Consider the following 21104-nt stretch of genomic DNA (forward strand, 5'->3'; position numbering starts at 1 on the left):
CTCATTCGGGCGTGGGGCGCGGTGGCGCGGGGCAGGGAAGCCTACTGCGCCCAGCGTGGCTGAGCCACCTACTCCCGGGCGGGGCCATCTCGAGGGCGGGGCCTCGAGGGGGCGGAGCCTAGATAGGGCGGAGCCTAGATAGGGCGGAGCCAGTAGGCGGGCGTCCGCAGTAGGGGAAGGTGCGCCAGGGCTGGGGGCGGGGCTGGAGTGGGGCGCTCAGAGTCCTGGTCGTCGCCGGAAGGGGCGGGGCCATGTTGGGGGCGGAGTTTGGAGCCCTGGGACAGGATGGCGGGACGGGACTTATTGAGGGGCGGAGCTAAGGGCTTGTGAGGCCCCTGTACCCTATGCGGGTTGGAAACTCCAGACTTCAGAAGGCGGGGCCGGGCTCAGTGAGGGGCGTGGGTCAGGGCTGTAGAAGCGACCTAACAGACGTCAGCAAGGGTGGGGCTCAGTGGAGTCGGAGCTTAGAGCCCTAGCATATGCGAAGACGCCTGCGGCGCCCGGGATGGAAGGGCCTCAGAGAGGGGTGGGGCCAAGAACTCCTGCCAGAGCCGTAGGTGCCTCCAGAGGGGGAGGTGTTCAAGTGGGGGCGGGGCTTAGGACCTTCGCGGCCAGGCCACAGGTCTGGGGGCGGAGCATAACGTCTGGAGGAGGCGGGGCTCGAATGGGGAGCGGGGCTTTGGGCCCTCGCGGCGCCGCAGCTGCCGCTGGGGGCGGAGCATAACGGGAAGGGGCGGGCCCAGTGGGGGCGGGGCCTATAACTTCTACGGGTGCCGTAGGTATCTCGGGTGGAGGCGGGGCTCGAGCGGGGTCTGGGCTTGGGACGCTCGCGGCGCTGCCGCTGCCTCTGTGGGCGGAGCATAACGGGAAAGGGCCGGCTCAGTGGGGACGACTTGGGACTGTGGCGGCGACACCGCCGAGACCGGGGCGAGGCCTGCCGGTAGGCGGGCCTGCCGGGAGGGGGCGGAGCGAGTGGGACCGGGCGAGCGGCGGACAGACGACCTAACGGGTGGACGGCGGCAAGGGGACGGGCCGGGCCCGGCCGGGAGCGCGCCGTGCGTCGCCATGACAGGTGAGAGCGGGCCGGGCCGGTGTCCAGCCTGCCAGCCCGGGACCGGCGCGCGGCCGCGGTGACCCCCCGGTGCTGCCCCGGTGGCAGCTCCTCGCGGCAGCGGCCAGTGACCTTGGTCCGTGACCGCCTCTCTGTGGGCGGGACGACGACCGGCCGGGGGCGGTGGTCGGAGCCTGGAGGGGCCGTGGGCGAGGGGCTGGGGTGATGCTGAGGCCTGACAGGGGGAGGCGAGGGTGAAAAGGGCACCAGCAGTCTTCGCGGGGGTCATCCTGGCCACCTGACACCCGTGTATAGTACCAGTGGGACTCTTGTTTGGGGTCAGGCCCAGGAGAACCGGGGACACAGACTCAGCCAGCACCCCTGGGCTTTGTGCTGCGTGCAGGGCGGCCCTGCCCCCTCCAGATTCTCCCAGAGTGGGGTCTGAAGTGCAGCCAAACCCCCAGAGCCTGTGTGGACCGCAGAACCCACCTGCCTCCTGGTCCCAGCTGAGCAGGGTCACCTTGTTGTGTGGGACTTCCACTGATGGAGAGACCTGGTGATGGAGATGGGTTGGCCAGGGATCTCATGACAGCATGGTCAGGGAATGTTCTTGCTCCCCAGGGCCCCACTCTTCCAACCTCCGGGGTGGCAGAGGGCTCAGGGAGGCTCCCAAAGGTCCTGTTCTCTCCCCGGTGCTCACTGGAGTCCCACAAATAGGATTTCATGGGCTAGTACCTGGTGTCTTCTGGGACACCAGTGTCCCAGCGTAGGTCAGAAGAGACCCCAGCTGCACCCTATTCGCCTGTCACCTCCCAGAACCCTTCTCATTTGTGGCTGCTTTTTCTGAGAGCCTGCTGTGCCCTTGGCCCTGTGTCAGGTGTAGAAGGACATGTAGGATATTGTCTGTATGTGGATGAGGAAATAAAGGCTCAGGTTGGACAGGTGCCAAGCACCAGGCTACCTGGGTGGTCAGGGGCAGAACTAGACCTGTGCCCTGCCCAGGCCCCTCAAGGTCCTGTGGGAGCCTCTCCACAGCCCCTTTCTTGCAGCCAAGTCTGAGCGCTGAGCCTCTAGAGATCCCTCCCGTCACAGCTCCTCATTTTGGAGGCAGGAAGCTGAGGCCCAGAGAGTGCGGGCAGCTTTGCCAGGCTGCAGGGATGAAATCCTTGGCTCGTTGTTCCTGTGCCATGACTGGGGGGTCTGCCTTGTGCTGGTTCTGGGGCCTTCATGACAGGTTGCAGGGTGGGCATTTGGACCCAATGTGTCTGCACAGGGCCAACGCTGGCCAGGTGTCACTGCAGCTGTTACTGTTCTGTGGACCCAGGTGGGCTGGGGAGTGAGCCCTCTCAGCGCCACACCTGAGGCCAGGTCCAGAGCGCAAGCAGGAGGGGATTCTGAGCGGGTCAGGGACTGCAGTGGGGAGGGAGCCATGGAAACTCAGGGAGGCCTCTTGAGGGGAGGACGGTGAGCTGAGTACAGGTTAGCCAGGGGGAAGCCAAGGGACAGGGTTCTCATCCTTTGGCAGGGGTCCCAAGCAGCATGGTGCCACGGCAGGGGCAGGGGGCGGCTGCTGTGCAGGACAGCTCAGGAACCTGGGGTGAAGGCACCTGGGGTAGCTCCCACAGGGCCTTGAGTGCCACGCAGGGGTAAGGGGTTGGGGGATCTGTGGTTTTGGCACCAGCTGAGCAAGTAGGTGGGGGAGGTGGGGCTTGGCAGAAGTTGCTGGCAGAGTCGGGTGGGTTTGTGCCAGAACATTCGACTCCATCCTGTAAGAGCTTTCTGGGGCTGTTACTCGGGACCCAGGACCAAAGTTTCCTGTGCATTTTCCTTCCTGGGTGTGGCCATCTGGGTGTGGTTTTCCTGCACGGCTTCCAGCCACCACGGAAAGCTTCAGCCCTAGGCTGTGTATGCCCTGTGCCGGGTGACTCATGCTTGCTGCCGTGGAGACTCCACCTAGCTAGGGCTGCAGCCGGAGGACCGCCAGTGTGCTGGCCGTGGTCCACCGACAGTCCATGCATCCAGAACTCTTTAGTGAGTGCCTGCTGTATGCCTGCCCTGTGCACGAGTGCACACGCTGTAGAGGCAGTGCTGGGCAGAATAGCCTGGGGTCAGGATGCAGCTAATTGAACAGTTAATTAGTACGTTAATTAGGCGAGTGGGAAGTCTTGGATGTCAAGAGGCAGTGGCTTGACACAGCCACAAAGCTTTGGATGCCACAAAGTTGTGCCTGGCTCCAGCCTCCATCTTCACTCTCTAGTGGCTGAGGTCTTGGGCAGGTCCCTCATCTATTCCCATCTGGAAATGGGCGCGATGGTCTTGCTAGAGCCGCAGAGCTGATGGGGCGATGAAGATGATCTGCACGCAAAGAGCCTGTAGAGTGCCCGGTCACGGGGCACACGCCGTCAGCCGGCTCAGAGGGGCTACGAGTGGTGACGCCAGGTGACCGGGAAAGTCCTGCCTATGTGGCCCTGGCAGATCTTTCGGTGTCCCTGGGGGTGACTTCCTCACCATGGTGAGGCTGCTGACGGGTGCGTCTGCCAGGTAGACTTTCAGGACCTGGGAGGACCCAGAAGTTAGAAATGCATATTTTTGAGGGAAAAGACCAGTCAGGAGGAGGTGGCAGTGGGAGAGAGAGGTGAGGAGGACAGATGGTGTGTTGAGTAGGCCCCATGGCAGAAATCTAGGAGGGGCCCTTCTTGTTCCCACATGATGACCCCATTTGAAAAAATCAACTTTATTGAGGTATTATTTACTCACAACAAATGCATTTATTCTTCTTAAACATTTTTTAAGTTTATTTATTTATTTTGAGAGAGAGAGAGACCATCCTAAGCAGGCTCTGTGCTGTCATCACAGAGCCAGACATGGGGCTCCATCCCACAAACCGTGAGATCCTGACCTGAGCTAAGATCAAGAGTCAGTTGCTTAACCGACTGAGCAACCCAGGTGCCCCAAATGCACCTATTTTTTAAAAATGCTTTAATTTTTATTTTAGAGAAAGAGTGCACACACATAAGTGGGGGAGGGGCAGAGAGAGAGGGAGACACAGAATCTGAAGCAAGTTCCAGGCTCCGAGCTGTCAGCCCAGAGCCCGACTCAGGGCTTGAACCCACAGACAGTGCAATCATGATCTGAGCCGAAGTCAGATGCTCAACTGAGCCACCCAGGTGCCCCAAACATCTGATTCTTGATTTCAGTTCAGGTCATGATCCCAGGGTTGTAGGATCAAGCCCCGTGTAGGACTCCACGCTGGGCATGGAACTTGGTTAAGATTCTCTCTCTCCCTCTGCCCCTCCCTCCCACATGCATAGGCTTGTGCTTTATCTCAAAAAAATAAACATTAAAAAAAAACGAGTCTGTATGAATTTTAGAAGAAAAACAAGAAACATCATTGGAGTTTGGATAGGAATTGCGTGGACTCCATAGATCACTTTGGGAATTATTGTCATCTTCACGACATTAAATCTTCTAATCCATGAACAGAGGGTATATTAATTTGTATCTTTTAAATTTCTTTCTGTGATGTTTTGAAGTTTTCAGTGTACAAGTCTTTTACCTTCTTCGTTGAATTTATTCCTAAGTATTTTATTATTTTTGATGACATTGTAAGTGGAATTGTTTTCTTATTTTCTTTTTTGGATTGTTGATTATTAGTGTATGGAGATGCAACTGGTTGTTGTGTATTGATTTTGTATCTTGCAGCTTTGCTGAATTTGTTGATTAATTTTAACCTTTTTACAGTTTTCTAGATAGAAGATCATGTCATCTGCAAAAAGAGATCATTTTACTTATTCCTTTTTTTTGAATTTTTTAAAATGTTTTTATTTATTTTTGAAGGAGAAAGAAAGAGACAGAGCATGAGCGGGGGAGGAGCAGAGAGAGAGGGAGACACAGAATCAGAAGCAGGCTCCAGGCTCTAAGCTGTCAGCACAGAGCCTGATGCGGGGCTTGAACCCACAAACTGTGAGATCATGATCTGAGCCAAAGCCAGACACTCAACCGACTGAGCCACCCAGGCGCCCCCCTTTTTTTAAATTTTTTTTTTTACTTATTCCTTTTCTTTTAATTAACTAACTTTTTTTTTTTTTTTTTTTTTTTTGTCTAATTGCTCTGGCTAGAACTTCCAGTAATGCATTGAAAAGAAGTAGTGAGGGTGGGCCTCTTGCTTGGTTTCTGATCTTAGGGGAAAAGCTTTCAGACTTTTACCATTAAGCATGATATTTGCTGAGTGTTTTTCATATGTGACTTTCATCATGTTGAGGAAATTTTCTTCTAAATTTATTGAATGCTTTTTTCCTTTAATCCAGAAGGAATATTGCATTTGTCAAACGCCTTTCTGCATCATTTGAGATGACCGTGATAATCGTGTGTGTGTTTCTTCATTCTATTAACATAATGTATTACATTGATGGATTATCTTATGTTGAACCACCCTTGCATTCTGGTGTATAATCCTTTTAATATGCTGCTGAATTCAGTTTACTAGTATTTTGTTGAAGATTTTGGCATCTGTGTTTATAAGTGATATTGGTCTGCAATTTTCTTGTAGTTATCTGCGACTGGTTTTGTTATCAGGGTAATGCTGGCCTCATGGAATGAGTTAGGAAGTGTTCCCTCCTCTATGTTTTTTGGAAGAATTGTAGAAGCTTTGATATTTAAATGTTGGGTAGAATTCACCAGTGGAGCCATCTGGTCCTGAGCTTTTATTTGTTAGGACAGTTGTGATTACTAATTGAATCTCCTTACTAGTTAGAGGTCCATTGAGATTTTCTCTGTGTTCATGTTTTGGTTATGGTAGATTGTGTGTTTTTAGGGATTTGTCCACTTCATCTAGTTTGTCCAATTTGTTGGCTTACACATTTCCCAAGTATTCTTTTATAATCCTTTTTATTTTTGTGAAATTGGTAGTTCATTTCCTACTTTTATTTCTGATGTTAGTAATTTGAGTCTTTTTTCTTTGTAAGTCTAGCTAACAGTTTGTCAATTTGCTGATCTTTCCAAAGAACCAAGTTTTGTTTTTGGTTTTGTTTTCTCTATTTTCCATGTCAATTATCTTTGGTATAATCTTTATTATTTCCTCCCCTTCTGCTATTTTGAGTCTAGTTTGCTCTTACCTTCCTACTTCCTTAAGGTGTAACATTAGGTTGCTGATTTGAAATCTTTCTTCTGGTGTAAAGTGTGCATTTACAGCCTAAATGTCATCTTCCAAACTGTTTTCATGGCATCCCTTACATGTTGGTGTGTTGTATTTTTATTTTCAGTTGTCTCAAGGTACTTGCTAATTTCCCTTGTGATTTCTTCTTTGATCCATTGTTTCATTTTCACATACAAGTGAATTTTCTAGTTTTCCTTCTGTTAACTGATTTTTGGCTTTATTCCATGTGATCAGAAAGACCCTTTGTATGATTTCAGCCTTTTTAAAGATATTAAGACTTGTTTTGTAGCCACATTTGTTTTATGGTCTGTCCTGGAGGATGTTCTATGTGTGCTTGAGAAGAATGTACAGGTCCACCTTGGAGCTATTGTGAGTTCGGTCCCAGACCACCACAGTAAAGCAAATATTGCAACGAAGTGAGTCCAGTAAAAAAAAAAAAAAAAAAAAAAAAAATTAAACAGTGAGCCCAGTATATTTCTTGGTTTCCCAGCACATATAAAAGTTATGTTTACATTATGCTGTACTCTATCAAGTGCACAGTAGCATTATGTCTTAAAAACAATGTGTATACCTTAATTAAAAACATCTTATTGCTAAAAAATGCTACCAATTATCTGAGTTTTCAGCAACTCATAATCACTGATCACAGATCACCATAACAATTGTAATAATAATGAGAAGGTTTGAAATACGGTTTGAAGAATGAAAAGTTTGAATTGCAAGAATTATCAAAACGTGACACAGAGACCCAAGTGAGTCGATGCTGGTAGAAAAGTGGCTCCAGTGGACTTGCTCCGAGCGGGCTCGGCACAGACCCACAGTTTGTAAAATCGCAGTATCTGCAAAGTGCGGTAAAGGGAGGTGCACCTGTATTTTCTGCTGCTGTTGGGTGACTGCAGTCCGGGTGTGTTGGCCCTCGTTGGTTTATCATGTGGCTCACACCCTCCGTTCCCTTACTGGTCATCTGTGTGGTGTTTCTGGCTATTACTAAGAGTGCGGTACTGGGGCACCTGGGTGGGTCAGGCAGTCAAGCATCCGACTTCAGCTCAGGTTGTGATCTCACAGCTCGTGAGTTCGAGCCCTGCATTGAGCTCTGTGCTGACAGCTCAGAGCCTGGAGCCTGCTTTGGATTCTGTGTCTCCCTCTCCCTCTGCCCCTCCCCCACTCACGCTCTGTCTCTCTCTCTCTCTCTCTCAAAAATAAACATTAAAAAAATAATAAAAGTGTGCCACTGAAATCTCCAACTGATACTATTTTTCATTATTACTAAATCTTTACTATTATCTGGGGGCTCTGATATCTGGCTCATGTGCTTATTAGATCTTCTTGGTGAATTGACTCTATTATTAACGTTGATATACTTCTTGGTCTTTTGTAACAGTTTTTGATGCAAAGTCGATCTTGGCTTCTATGCGCAGAGCCACCCTGCTCTCTTTGAGTTGCTATTTGCAGCGACATCTTTTCCCTTCTTTTCACTTTTGGCCCATGTGTGTCTTTGGATCTGAGTCTTTTGGAGACAGCTCATAGTTGAATCATATGTTTTTAATCCTGAGAGGACAAACAACTCTGTTTCTCCTCTGCTCCTACACGCAGCACTCATACCTCTGAGGACTCCTGGCACTTCTGGTCACCAGGTATGCGGTCCCTCACCTCCATCAAGCAGTCCCCTGACACCAGCTGGGGGTGTCACAGTTCACCTCCCGACGCTGTCTCCCTGGGGATGGCCTCAGTTCCCACTTGTGAAGAGCTCAGTCCTGTACACCGTCCCCGCTACAGACCCCGGTCACAAGGCTTCTCACCGACTGGCTATAAACCGAGGGTCCTGTGACCCCCTTTTTTGGTTCAGTCATTTGCTACAGCTCACAGAATCTGGGAGAACACTTTCCATACTAGTGCTGATTTATCACAGAAGGATACAAGTGAACGTCCACACACACAGGGTGCTTAGAGCAAAGAACTCGGGAAGGGGCCCAGAGCCTCTGTGTCCCTGCCGGGCCAGCCGCCCCAGCGCCACCATGTGCTCGGCAACCTGGAAGCTCGTCCAGCTCCATCCTCTCGGGGTTTTACGCAGGTTTTATTACATAGGCGTGATTGATTCAATGATTGGCCATTGGTGATGGGTTCGGCCTCCAGCCCCTCTCCCCTCTAAGCCTCATGTGGTTGGCTCCACTGGCAACCAGTCCCATCTTGTGGTTATTTAGGGGCTTTAGAAGAGTCACCTTGTGCACACGGCCAGATGAGGTTGAAGGGGGCTCGTTAGGAACAAAAGACAGCTTCATCCTCATGGCTCATCTCTTAGGACGTTCCAGGGGGTTCAGGAGCCCTGTGCCAATATATATTTCTTATTAGAAATCACAGTATCAAAATTCCATTTTGCCAATCTGCGTCTGTTAATCTGTTTACATTTTTTTAAAATGTTTATTTACTTTTGAGACAGACAGAGCATGAGCATGGAAGGAGCAGAGAGAGAGGGAGACACAGAATCGGAAGCGGGCTCCAGCCTCTGAGCTGTCAGCCCAGAGCCTGACGTGGGGCTCGAACTCACAAGCCGTGAGATACTGACCTGAGCCGAAGTCAGAGGCTTAACCGACTGAGCCACCCAGGTGCCCCTGTTTACATTTATTTTTTTGAGAGCTTTTATTTTCTAAGTAATCTCTACACCCAATGTGGGGCTCGAACTCATGATCCCGCGATCAAGAGTTGCATGCTCCACTGACTGAGCCAGATAGGCGCTCCTTAATCTGTTTACATTTAAAGTAATTACTGCAGTCACTGGGGTGCCTGGGTGGCCCCATTGGTGAGCCTCCGACTTCAGCTCAGGTCATCATCCCACGGTGATTTCAGGCCCTGTGTCCGACACCTTTGTGCTGACAGCTCAGAGCCTGGAACCTGCTTCGGATTCTGTGTCTCTCTCTTTGTCTCTGCCCCTCCCCCTGCTCATTCTCTCTCTCTCTCTCACTCTCAGAAGTAAATATTAAAAAAAATAATAATAAACTAATTACTGCAATTACTGATAATGAATCGCTTGTTTCTGCATTTTTGCTGTTTGTTTTCTGTAGGTCTTGTAGCTTTTTGTCCTTTATCCATTACTACCTTCTTTCATGTTTAGTTGATTTTCTGTAATAACATTTTTTATTTCCTTTTGTGGATATTCCACGGATATTTTCTTTGTGGCTACCATGAGAGTTCCACATAACATCCTAAAGTTATAACCATCTAATGTGAATTGATATCAACTTAATTCCAATCACACACAAAAACTCTTCTCCTCTGCAGCTCTGCCCTCACCCAGTGCCCGTGTCCACCAGCAAGTGGGACAGGCTGGCACCAGTGGGGGGGGGGGGTGCATGTGGTCACACAATGGATGCTCTGGGATTCAGCACCCTTCCTTGGGGATCCTGTGCCTCCCACCAACCACTGACCCACCCCTGGACTTTAAAGGCCTGTCATTCTAAAGAACATTCTTAATGGGAAAAAAGGCATGGCAGTGATGCCGTGATGCCAGGACCCTGGCTGGGCACACCGGTCTGCTTTGTGGCAGCCTCACAAGGCCGGGCAAGCTCACGTGTCCCGTGGCCATGCCAGCACGGGCCACCCAGCCCTGCGCCCCTGTCCCTGTGGGAACAGCAGCCAGGGGAGCTGCAGGGTCGGGCCTTCTCCAGGCTGGTGTGTCCCTGCAGGAGGCCCTGGGGGGGGGGGGGACCCAGGGACAGCGGACTTGGCCTGAGTTTATCTCCTGCTGTAAGCTCTCAGGCGTAGAAGAGAAGAGCTGGAGTCTGTGGTCCCACACACTAGTGCGCCCCATCTCTGGCAGGGGGGTGGCAGGACACTGGGGTTCCAGGCTGTGCATAGCCTGCACGGGTGGGACGGCTTACAGCTGATGTGCCGCCCGGGGGCTTGGGGGCCATGCCACGGGTGGCATGTGGGCCCCGTTGCCGCTCCTCGGCCGTGCGGGCTCATGCCCTCCGTGCTCTCTGCTGTTTCAGAGCAGACCTACTGTGACCGCCTGGTCCAGGACACGCCTTTCCTGATGGGCCACGGACGCCTCAGTGAGCAGCAGGTGGACAGGATCATCCTCCAGCTGAACCGCTACTACCCCCAGATCCTCAGCAACAATGATGCAGAGAAGGTGCTGGGGTGAGGGGAGGCGGGGGGGGGGGGGGGGGGGGGGGGGGGGGGGGGGGTGCGGCACATCTCTCCCTCCCTGTCCCTCCCTCCCTGGGCTGGGAGAAAGTGGGTGGGGGGGTGGGGGGGGTGGAGAAGGACAGTGGAGGTGAAAGCCTGACTCCTTGCAGTGACGTTGGGCCCGGAACACCGGCTCCTTGAGCCTCAGTCTCTCCCCGTGTCCTCGGGGCCTGCCAGCCCTCCAGAGCCGCTGGAAGCATCACAGGAGACAGGACAGTGTGCCACTGCGTGTGACAAGCCTGGGAGGGGAGAGGGGGCGGGGGCGCTGGCCGGGCTCACCCCAATGCCGCAGGGCTCCGCACCCTGCCTCTTCCAAAGGCTCAAAAGCGGACACCGAGGGAGGTGGGTGCACCTCGCCTGAGCCGCCCTTTCCCTGACTCCCCCTCAGGGCCAGGGCTTTGGGGTGTGGGGCCCCCTCCAGCCGAGTGGCTGAGTGAGCCCCACTCTCGGGGCTGCAGGGCTGCCTACAGGGCTTGGGGCCTCTCCTGGGCACAGTGAGGCTGACCCCCAACACAGCTGGAAGGCTCATGGGCCCTGCCACTGGCTCAGATGCTCAGGTTGTGAAAGTCTACAGCAAAGGAAAAGTACGGGTGGAGTTCATACCTTACTATTGTAATTAAAAGTCTGATACACGTTTATTATATAAATATTTGAGAAGTTTCAGACGTTTATACAAGAAGAAGGAGAGTCCTGCATGCACATTGCCACGCTATTCTGCTCCTTGGTCTCTCTGGCTCCTACCGTCCGCTTGCAGTTTGTTACACTCTGGTTCTGAGTGGAATGGTATGCTGCCACCAGGTGGCAGCACCAGGCCACAGCCTCCAGGTCCTGCATCAATGCCACCTGCCGGCTCACTGACCTTTAGAACCATACATTTCTCCATGAACTCATCAGAAGATTCTGGGTTATTTTGTTTTGTTTTCCTGCTTAGCCCTCCGTTTTTAAATTCCTCGAGTCACATTCCTGTTGACTATAAACTACTAGAAGTTATTACTTATGACATCACCTCCTTGATTCCTTGTAGCCTTTTTACAAGTGAAGAAACAGAGTCCCAAGGTGTAAAATGACCTGCCAAAGTCACATGGCAAACCATCAGCTTTTAACAGGTGGAACAATGTCACCACTGTCTTTCTTGATGACCTGTCCTGGCCTCCACAGGGAGGGGGCTCCACAGGGAGGACCAGTGGCTGTGCTGTGACCACAGCACCGGCTTGGGCGCCACGTGGGTGGGCTGTGGCCCTGGTGGCACTTGATGCCTCCTCTGGGTGCTCTGTGCTGCCGCCCCCGCCGCACCCCGGGCAGGGGCCCCTCTGATGCAGAAGCTGGAGCCCAGGGCAGAGCCAGAGCCCCCAGCCTCCTTGGCCCTGCCCCTCCAGCCTGACCTTTCCACGCACCCTTTCCACCCCCAGTTCCGGAATCCCAAGGCGTCCCTGCGAGTGCGGCTCTGTGACCTGCTGGGCCACCTGCAGCGGAGCGGCGAGCGGGACTGCCAGGAGTTCTACCGGGCCCTGTACATCCACGCGCAGCCCCTGCACAGCCGCCTGCCCAGCCGGCTGGCCCTGCGTAAGTGCGCCCCCCGCGCCCCCAGACAGGAGCAAGCTGTCGGATGCGGACACTGCCGCATCTCTCGCGCCTGCTGTTACACAGGAGGAGGCGTCTGGCGGGTGTGGCTCCGCCCTCCCTCCAGCCTGGTGCCCTGGGGCCCGTCACCTGCGGGCTGGGGGCCGCTCACGGCTGTGCCAGCCTTGAGTATCTGTGCCCCCATGGCAGAAACTGAGGTCGTGCCCACAACTGAGGATGCCCTGGCCGGGGGCGGGGGGATCCCCATAATGTGGGCGTTTCTGTAGAACGATGTCAGGCACGGTGGCTGGTCTGAGGCATGCACGCTTTGGTTTCAAGGGTTTTGGCCGAGAGCTCAAGAGGCACGTGAGTCCCGAGGGACCCTCTGAGCTGCGTGTGGGGATGGAGGAGACACAGGCGGGGATGGCAGTCCAGGCCTGAGACCTCTGTGCCCTGGTCCCCTGGAGGAGGGGCCGGTGTCCCTCGATCTTCTGATGGGAAGCCAGAGGCCTGAGGGACAGGGTGGCTCACCCTGACTGCTCAGCTGGGACCCCGGGGCAGGTGTCCCTGACCTGAGGATGAGCTCTGGTCCAGGACCCGTGTGTCACACCAGCCACTGGGGGGCCCCACAGTCTGGCTGGGCATCAAGCACCTTCCAGGCTCCTGGGCCATCAGCAGGTGGCTGGTTGGGGAGGTCTGGGAGAGAGTGTGCCCTGCCCTCCTATGGACATCACCAGACTTGGGATGGTACGCTCGGTGCCTGCCTCCGCACGGAGCGGTGCCCCCTACCCATGGCCCTCAGGGTCTCAGGATGTGGACAGAAGGAGATCCAAAACTCAGGGTTCTGTGACGCTGATCCCACGGTTCCCTCCCTGGTGCTTTCTGCCACGCCTGGCCCAGAAGGCCGGCTGGGTGTGTGTACAGCCTGGTCCGGCCCAGCCTAGGGGTTCCGGGGGTGGAGGGAAGGAGCCTGAGCAGCCCCTTGGTTTCCTGCAGGCGGGACGACCACCCTCCTCTGGCCGGCCCACAACTAACCGAGCCCTGTGATTTTGTTTCCAGAGAACTCAGATTGCACAGAGCTAGACTCCGGCACCGTGGGCCGCGAGCTCAGTGACAGGGGTAACGGCCTCCCACGTCCCCCACCCTGTCCCCCACCCAGGGCTCCGTCTCTGCCTCAGGGTCTTCTCCTTTCCGAGTCAGACTCGGTCCTGCCTTCCCATTGACTGGGCCCCAGGGTGCTCGCTGGGGCGCCCGCCGTCTGGGCTCAGGCGGCCATGTGCCCACATGCCCCCTTTCTCCCCAGGACCCGTGGCCTTCCTGGCCTGCCTCGGCCTGGCCGCGGGGCTGGCGCTCCTCGTCTACTGCTGCCCTCCAGGTGGGTGCCGCCTGCCAGGCCCAAGCACCGAGCCCCCTGGCCTCCCTGTGCCTCAATTTCCTAGCCTGTGTGGTGGGACGGCAGTGGGGCCCAGTTTGCAGGCACAGGAAGAAGAGGGAGTATGGGGGCTCCACCACCCCCCAGGGGTCGGAGGGTGACAGCCCCTGGCGGGAGGCAGGGTGCAGCCGGGGCTCTGGGGGCCCCTGTCCTGTGTGTGGCCTGGAGTAGGGTGCCCACCTCTGGCCCCCATGTCACAGCCCTGGCAAATGGACGGGGGCCCACAGCCCAGCATGGCAGCTGCCGTCCCTGCCTGGCCACACCGGGCCTGTCACCGTTGTGGACGGGGAGCCACAGGCCCACTTGGCAGGGACGCCCCACGCCGCTTGGCTGTGGGGCTGCACAGGCACGTCAGTGGCAGTGTCTGAGACCACCTTGTCTTCCAGACCCCAAGGTGCTGCCGGGGGCCCGGCGTGTCCTGGGCTTCTCCCCCATCATCGTCGACAGGCACGTCAGCCGCTTCCTGCTGGCCTTCCTCACAGATGACCTGGGAGGGCTCTGATGACCCTGCCCCCACCAAAGAACCCCACCTGCCTGCCGAGTGGGCCCCACTTTTCTAAATGTTTATTTTTCACTATTTATACTTTTTTAAGAAAGTTACCTTCGCCTGACAAAGGTGCTCAACATTAAATGTTGGGAGTCTTGTCGCTTCCCTTGGGAATGTTTTCTGGACGATTCTGACTTGAGACCCTGTGGTGTCTTGGCTGGCGGGGCTGACTCTGAGGGCTCTCAGTGTCCCACACTCAGCCCGGGGCCAGGTCCTGCTCAGGCTGCCCCAGCCCCCACTGCCCCTCAGCACCCACCCCCAACATCCCCCCACCTCACCGTCTCCCCAGAAGGTCCCTCCTCTCTTTCCCCTTCTCCCTCCCACCGTGCCTCTCCAGAGCCCACACTTCTCACTTGGAGCCCCTCTGTAGTCTTCTGTCTGGCACGCGGTCCGCCCCCACACCCATCCCCCCATCCCGGCCCATCACCTCGCCCTTCCCGGCCACCAGCCCAGGTGGGAGGGCTGGGTGGGGGCACTGCCCCGCCATCTGTCAGCCCCTGCCTGGGGCCACGGGGGGGGCACCAGCTGCACATACCAAGATGCCCCAAGAAGCCCCATGCCCATATGTGTTCACTCCACCCAGCGACCCCAGCAGGTGGGGGCTGCATCCCTGCTTTCCTGAAGAGGATACTGAGGTTACTCAGCCAGGAAAAGGGGGACCTGGCATGTGAGGGGGTCTAAGATTCACCACTGCCTTCATTCTCTTCTGTGATGTGTCCTAAAGGGACCCTTCACAGCCCCTTGTCCCCATCTAGTCACCAGAGCCAACACCCGGGTCCGGGGCCCTGCCTGACCTCACCCGCCTCTGTCCTGGGAGTGGAGTCCCTCCCTACCACGAGGTGAGACCTGGGCTTAATGGGTCTGGGGTGGGTCCATTGGGTCTAGAAATGAGCCCAAGGTCTTGTCCCAGATTCCAGGCAGAAACTCAGAACGAAACAGTCCACAAAACCTTCTAGAACTTTTAGAGTTGACAAATGTCATTGTGCCATCCAGGGTCCTGGCCTCTGGCTCCTCCCCACTGCCCCCACCAGCCTGGGGTTTGCACCACCCCCCTCATCCTCATCTTGGGGACACTGGCCTATCCCCTCAACCGGGGTGTCTACACCTGTCTCACCTGCTAGCCTCAGGCTCAGGATCCCAATGTGGAAACTTCCCTTTGGACATGGGAGGGTAAGTGTGCAAGTCCAAGAGGGCCTGGTGCCCTAGCCTTGGCATTCAGCGTCACAACCCTGAGGGCCCCGTAAGCCAACTGAGTCGCCTGCGGACCTGCAAGCAGGACCTCCTGGCACCGCGTCGCCTCTGGGCGCCATCATTTTCAGTCCAAAGCCAAGGACCACACAGCCGCCGAGATGGGGGTTCCACCCGGCCTCGCCACACATGCATGTGCACCAGGCACAGGCTGGCCCCCAGGGGTCCCTCTCCCAGTTGCCTCCTCCATCGGCTCCTCCCCCACAGCCCCTTTTTGGGGAAACAGAAGCGTATTTGTCAACCCACGAATCACCATGAGTTTGCATTTTCCATGGGAGGTTTCTGGAGATGCCAGGGCAGGCCACCTCCAGGGACGACAGCTGCTCCCAGGTCTCAAGGTGGCAGGGCACGTGTAGGGAAACGGGTGGGGGCAGAGGGGCCCGGCTCCGGGACGTGGTGTCCCACACACGCAGCCAGCTCCTGGGCTAATTCCCTCATTCCGGCGCCCCGGCTGGATGCCGTGGGACAGCATGGCCTGCGCTCACTCTCCACCTCTACGCTGCAGGCCCCGGGGTGTCTCCAAACGGAGCCTTGGTTTGCCCATCTGTACAATGGAGACACTCCTGTGAGCACTTCTCGAGCAGGCCCTGGACGGCACTGCTCAGTCCCATCTCTTTGCCAGAACTCTCTCCACGATTTCACCACTTTGTGGGAGCGTCACATGCAGATTTCTCTCTGGGACATTCCATTGGGTGGAGCGGGCACGGCTGCTGGCGCTTGGCCGTGAGGACGCAGGGGCTTCCCTGAGCCACCCGAGCTGAATGGAGCCCCCACAGCTGAGCCCCACACAGAGCCCCTCTTGACCTTTCCCGGGGCCCAGGAGAGGGACCTGCAGACCTGCCCGCTTCCCTACGGCGCTTTGGCGCCTGACCGGGGCTGGAGAGACGTCCCGCGTGCCAGGTCCTCATGCAGACTGCAGAGGCTGGACTGGAGGCCACCTTCCCGCTGGCCCGCCACACCAGAGGCCTGGTCCCTGCACCCGCTCTGGACTCTGACATCGGGGGCGCCGGAGGTTCCGGAGGTCAGACCCCGAGGCTCAGCTGGGCGGGTCCCCTCACGACGGAGCAAGATCCCGATTCCCAGGTTAAATTTCTTTCTGGGCAGGTGCCCTGGGGTGTTTGTTTGTCCTGCTCCCTGAGAGACACAGCTGGCAAAAGGTGACGGAAACACCCCGGTGAAGGTGACAGACACCTGGGTAGAAGTGGTGGCTGCACCCAGGTCACGGTAAACGAGGCCACTGCGTGAAAGTGCAGGCACGCCGGCCCTCAGGAGGCAAAGAGGTTCCGGCGGGGCTAGAATTTTGCCTCAGCTGAAAGCACCTGCTGTGTTCTGAACAGCCGTGTCCCCCCCAAAATCCGTAATGGTGGAACCTGACCCCCAAGGTGATGGTGGTGGCAGGTGGGGCCTTTGGGGTGATTGGATCACGAGGATGGAGCCCAAGATGGGACTAGTGACCTTGTAAAAGAGACCCCAGAGAGCCTGCCACGTGAGGGCACAGTGAAAACAGGAAGCTGGTTCTCACCAGACACGAATCTGCTGACGCCTTGACCTCAGATTTCCAGCCTCCCGAAGTCTCTGTGTGTATAAGCCACAGTCTGTACTCCGTTCTAGCGCCCGAACCAGGACACCACCTCCAAGGAGATATCCCAGAGGCAGGCCCACAGGCCTGTGGCGGGTAAGGTCCTCCTGCTGTGCGCCACCCAAGACCTGTGAGGCCGCCACCCCCGAGGGCCCTGTGGTAGGGTTCCTTCCCCTGAGCAGGGGGCGGCCGGTACCCGTCACAGGCCTCCGGACCCGTGGTGAGCCGTGGTGGTCCAGGGCGCCCGTCCCCCAGCCCTGGCCAAGCAGGCTTCTCCTGACTGCTGACTTTCTCCTCCTGTCCGTGACCCGCCAAGGCCTTGCCCCTCAGCCCGGGCTGTCTGGACCCCTCCCTGGCTACCAGCCTCGACAGGCCCTCTTCTGTGACTGGACTCCATGCCGATGGCTGAGGTCTGCGCTGGCCCAACTGCCTGCCCCACTGGTCAAACCCTGAAAGGCCTCCCCTCCTAGGCTGAGGCTTGGGGGAACAGTGGGGCATCAATGCTGAGGTTCAGCACCTCCCCCCACCAGGCCCCTGCCCTGCCTACCCCCTGGGCGGTCAGAGCCAGCGACCCGGAATGGATGAAGTCCATCGGGGCACAGAAGGCCCCACACGTCACGCATTCCTCCGCTCCCCCTGCCCTGGCCACTCTGAGCCCTCGCTGTTTGCCCCTGTATGCCCACCCCCACACATCTACAAGCGGAACCGCTCACGACCCGTGCGTCACACCTTCCACGTGCTGTGCCCACAGCTGGAACGCTCTTTCCAGAACCCCCTTGGGTTTAACCTGAAGACGTGAGACGTTGCCTCATCTAGGAAGCCCTTCCAGATACTTCAGCGACCAGAGTAGGTCCTGACCCAGCCACGGTCGGTCGTACTGGAGTGCCGCTCCCACCTCAAGAAGAGTGCAGGGGCTGGGACAGGCTGCCCGGGGGCAGAGGATCGTTCCCAGGATTTGAGAAGCGACAGGAGTATGAGGATAGCCGAGGAGAGTGAAATGAGGTGTGAGGAGCATGTGAGGAGGTGCCTGGAGAGTGTTGAGGTATGTTGAGGCGGGGGGGGGGGGGGGGGGGGGGGGGGGGGGGGGGGGGGGGGGGGGGGCGGGGCGGGGGGGGGGTGTAAGGGAGTCGTGGTGAAAGGGCGTGTGATGGAGGCTGCTGGAGACGCGTGAGACCAGTGTGAGGGGGTGAAAGGACAGTGTGACGCAGGGCGCTAGTGAAGAAGGAGGTCTCCTGGTGGAGGGAGTTTGGCCCCGGATCCCCCTGCCTCAGGCGGATGTGGTTACGGGCCAGGCGAGGGCACAGGCTGGTGTTTGCGGAGCCGGAAACGCGGCTGCATCTTGCACAACCCAGCGCTCCCTCGGGGAGAGGGCGGTGTTGACCCTGCAGGTGTCCGGGCGAAGGCGCTGACGCTGTGGGATCAGAGCGTTACTTCCAGTCCGCCCGGGCCAGCGTTCTGCGATGGGCTGAGGGGTCCTGCTGACCCCGTGTCCTCCCAGACCTCGGCTCGACCCCGGGCCCCACCAGGCCCCCGGATCAGCCTCCGGCCGGCTGGGCCCCACAACCCGCTGTCACAAGGACGGGGGAGGGTCCCTCGGCGGTAGCCAGGTGGCGGCCGGGACCCTGAATCCTGTGCCGCCCGGAAGGGGAGGCCGGAGCCCCGTCTCCCCGCTGAGGGTCTGGGTGGGATCAGGTCGGGGCAGCTTCCTCGGCCCCCACACGGGTCTCCTTAAGTAAACGCTCGAGAGAAAGAGAAAAACCATCAAAACAGAGTGACCGGACCCAGAGGACACATGTTCCTGGGAGAGGTGGAGGGGCGGGCCTGGCAGAGCTACCTCCTCGCGAGGGGACGCTGCCCAGGGATGACCCATCTGTCACCTGTCGTCTAGCCTCTGTCGACCACCTGCCAACCTGTCATCCTCGTCCATCCACCCATCACCTCTCTCTCAGGCTGAGCACACGCTGCTCTGGCCCCCGCGGCCCCGCGCTCCTGCACCATGGGCCGTGCCCCCCCCCCCCCCCGGGCCCCCCCGCCCCCCACCTTCCCCAGTGTCTCTCCAAGGCTGCCCTCGGTCTCCACAAGCTCATCTCCTCCCCACCCCCGCCCCCTCACTCACTCGTGACTGGACCCGCCTGGCTCACCAGCACCAGTGAGGGAGGAGGTCTGCAGCAGACATTCACTGGGCACGAACTGTATGCCAGACATGGTGCCAAGGACACAGGCCACAGGTGGTGGCACCTGCTGGGAGAGCCAGGCCAGACCCGTGGCCCAGAAACAAGCAGAAGGGAAGGCGTACACGGGGGGCCCTCTCCTCCCCCAGTTAAAGCCTCTCTCTCGGATCCTCAGGGTGACTGGCCTTAGGACCCTCCCTCTCTGGGGGCCGCCCTGGACTTGAGGCAGGCCCAGCCGGGGTGGGCAGGGCTCAGACGCGGGCCCGTGGGGACACTATGGATGGCGATGCCAGCCTGTGGCGCCCAAGTTGGAGTAGAGCCGAGCAGCCTCTGTGACAGTGACTGGCGGAGAGGGTCAGGAGGACCTGCAGGACGTGAGCCCCACCCTGGAGAGCGGCCACATGCCGAGGCCTGAGATGGGAGCGCATCTGGAGTGAGGGCCGGGGGGCCAGAGGGGCCGTCGAGGCTCGAGCCTGGGAGCCGGCAGGTGGGGAGGTGTGGGGTGCCGGGGACGGGGTGCTGGGGGGACCAGGGCACACAGACCCACCCACCACCCCTTGCTGTCCCCAGTGCCCCAGCACCTTCGGAGGCCAGCCCGGCTCGGTGACTGGGGCTCAGTCCAGTCATCTGGGGTTCACCCCTCTGGTGGTGCACTGACGGACTTCCTGTCCTGGCCCAGGGAGGGGCTAGGCCATCTGCTGGCCACGTGCATGGTGTCACCCCACGTGACTACCGGCTAGTCCACACCGCAGGCCGCAGGCCACTCTGGGCAACCCCAGGGGCGTTGTGCAGGGCAGGACTGGGCCAGGGGAACATCCCGGGACACTGGAGATGGCCGGGGGAGAGGGGCAAGGGAGACAGAGGGGGTGCACCGGGTGGGCTGGCAGGAGGGCCAGGTTGTGTAGACAGGTCACAGACGTGAGCCTGACCTCCTGCTGCTTCCGGCAAAAGCCGCGTCAGTCAGCGCAGGTGAGCCGGGCTCCCGGTAGCAGGAGAAGTGAGCTAGCTACCCGCCCCCCCCCCTCCCCGCCCCCCCGCCCCCCACCGCAGGGCCATTCCCAAGTTTGTGACCTCGGCACCACCAGACCCCAGGGCTGCCTGCCCCTGCCCGGCGGGGCCCCATCAGCTCCTCTGCGAACACATGTCCACCCTCTGCCCACCTGCCCCTCATGCTTCTTCATGGATTTTGTCTCACACGTGGATCAGGACACAGACATGCTCACGGGAGCAGAGGGCTTCCCCAGGGCCCCAGCTCCGAGGCCACCAGCCCTTCTCGACCTCGAGTCATTCACTTCCTCATGCTTTTTCCTGAGTAAAGTCCAGGACTGGACCACCTTACCCACCAGCACTTCTGTTTATCGATCACTTTGTGCGAGCTGACCACAGTCACCTGAATATTTTTAGGGAGGGACCTGGGGCTGGAAAGTTTCCCACCTGGAGGACCAGGTGAGGGTCCTGTCACACCAAGGACATGAAGGGGTGCCGGTGTGGGTTGGGAAAGGGGACGAGGGGGCAGAGCGCGAGGGCTCAGGCCCTGGAGTTCGCAGGGGTGGACCGAGAGAAGAGGGGACTCCAGCCAGCATGGGGACCCTCAGGACAGATGCCCTGGAGCCAACACTGGCGCTTCGGGGGTCTCTGTGGGTCGCGGCCCGCCCAGCACCAGACCCCCTTCCCTCAGCCCCCTCGGCCTGATTGGCCAGCAGCACTGGGCACCCCGCAGTGAGCCAGGTTGTAGGTGCAGAGAGGCTTCAGGAAATCCGAGAGCACTGGAACTTTCCATGAGGCCAGGGGGTCACGGGCCCAGTGCCCTGAGGGCATATGGTGACACCTGGCTGTCCCTCCAACCCAAGGTCATCCTGCACACTGTCCTTCCAACCTCTTCAGAGGGTCCAGGTCTTGGCTTCTGACCCCAAAGCCACCAAAGTGGACGAGGGACCAGTGTCCCTCCTGCGGCACTGACACAGCCCCCCAAGCCAGTGGTCCTACACATGCCCCCGCCCCCGCGGGCCTGAGGGAGCACCTGGAGGCCCAGGCCTGAGCAGGGGAGTGTGTATGCAGGGTCTGCTGTGCTGTGAAAAGTCTGTGGGATGCCTGGCAGCAGTGTAGACGAGAACACAGCACACAGACCCGTGGGCGGTGTAGATGAGAACATAGCACACGGGCAGGTCTGCAGCGT

The 21104-nt window shown here is 57.8% G+C and overlaps 1 protein-coding gene across 2 annotated transcripts; it reads left to right on the forward strand.

The window, feature by feature from the left end:
• The first annotated feature begins 846 nt into the window (after positions 1-846).
• Positions 847-14040, forward strand: CARD19 (caspase recruitment domain family member 19). 2 transcript variants are annotated; one of them, XM_049637283.1, is made up of 6 exons: positions 847-1072; positions 10193-10335; positions 11801-11954; positions 13011-13070; positions 13255-13326; positions 13770-14040. In XM_049637283.1, exons 1-6 carry the CDS (start codon positions 1066-1068, stop codon positions 13883-13885), a joined length of 552 nt encoding a protein of 183 aa, XP_049493240.1. In that variant the 5' UTR covers positions 847-1065; the 3' UTR covers positions 13886-14040. The 2 variants fall into 2 exon arrangements, with proteins under 2 accessions (XP_049493240.1, XP_049493316.1); XM_049637359.1 differs by lacking the exon at positions 13011-13070 and having other exon boundaries at positions 851-1072.
• The last annotated feature ends 7064 nt before the right edge of the window (positions 14041-21104 follow it).

Source organism: Panthera uncia, chromosome D4 (assembly GCF_023721935.1).
Source record: "Panthera uncia isolate 11264 chromosome D4, Puncia_PCG_1.0, whole genome shotgun sequence".
NCBI lineage: Eukaryota > Metazoa > Chordata > Mammalia > Carnivora > Felidae > Panthera > Panthera uncia.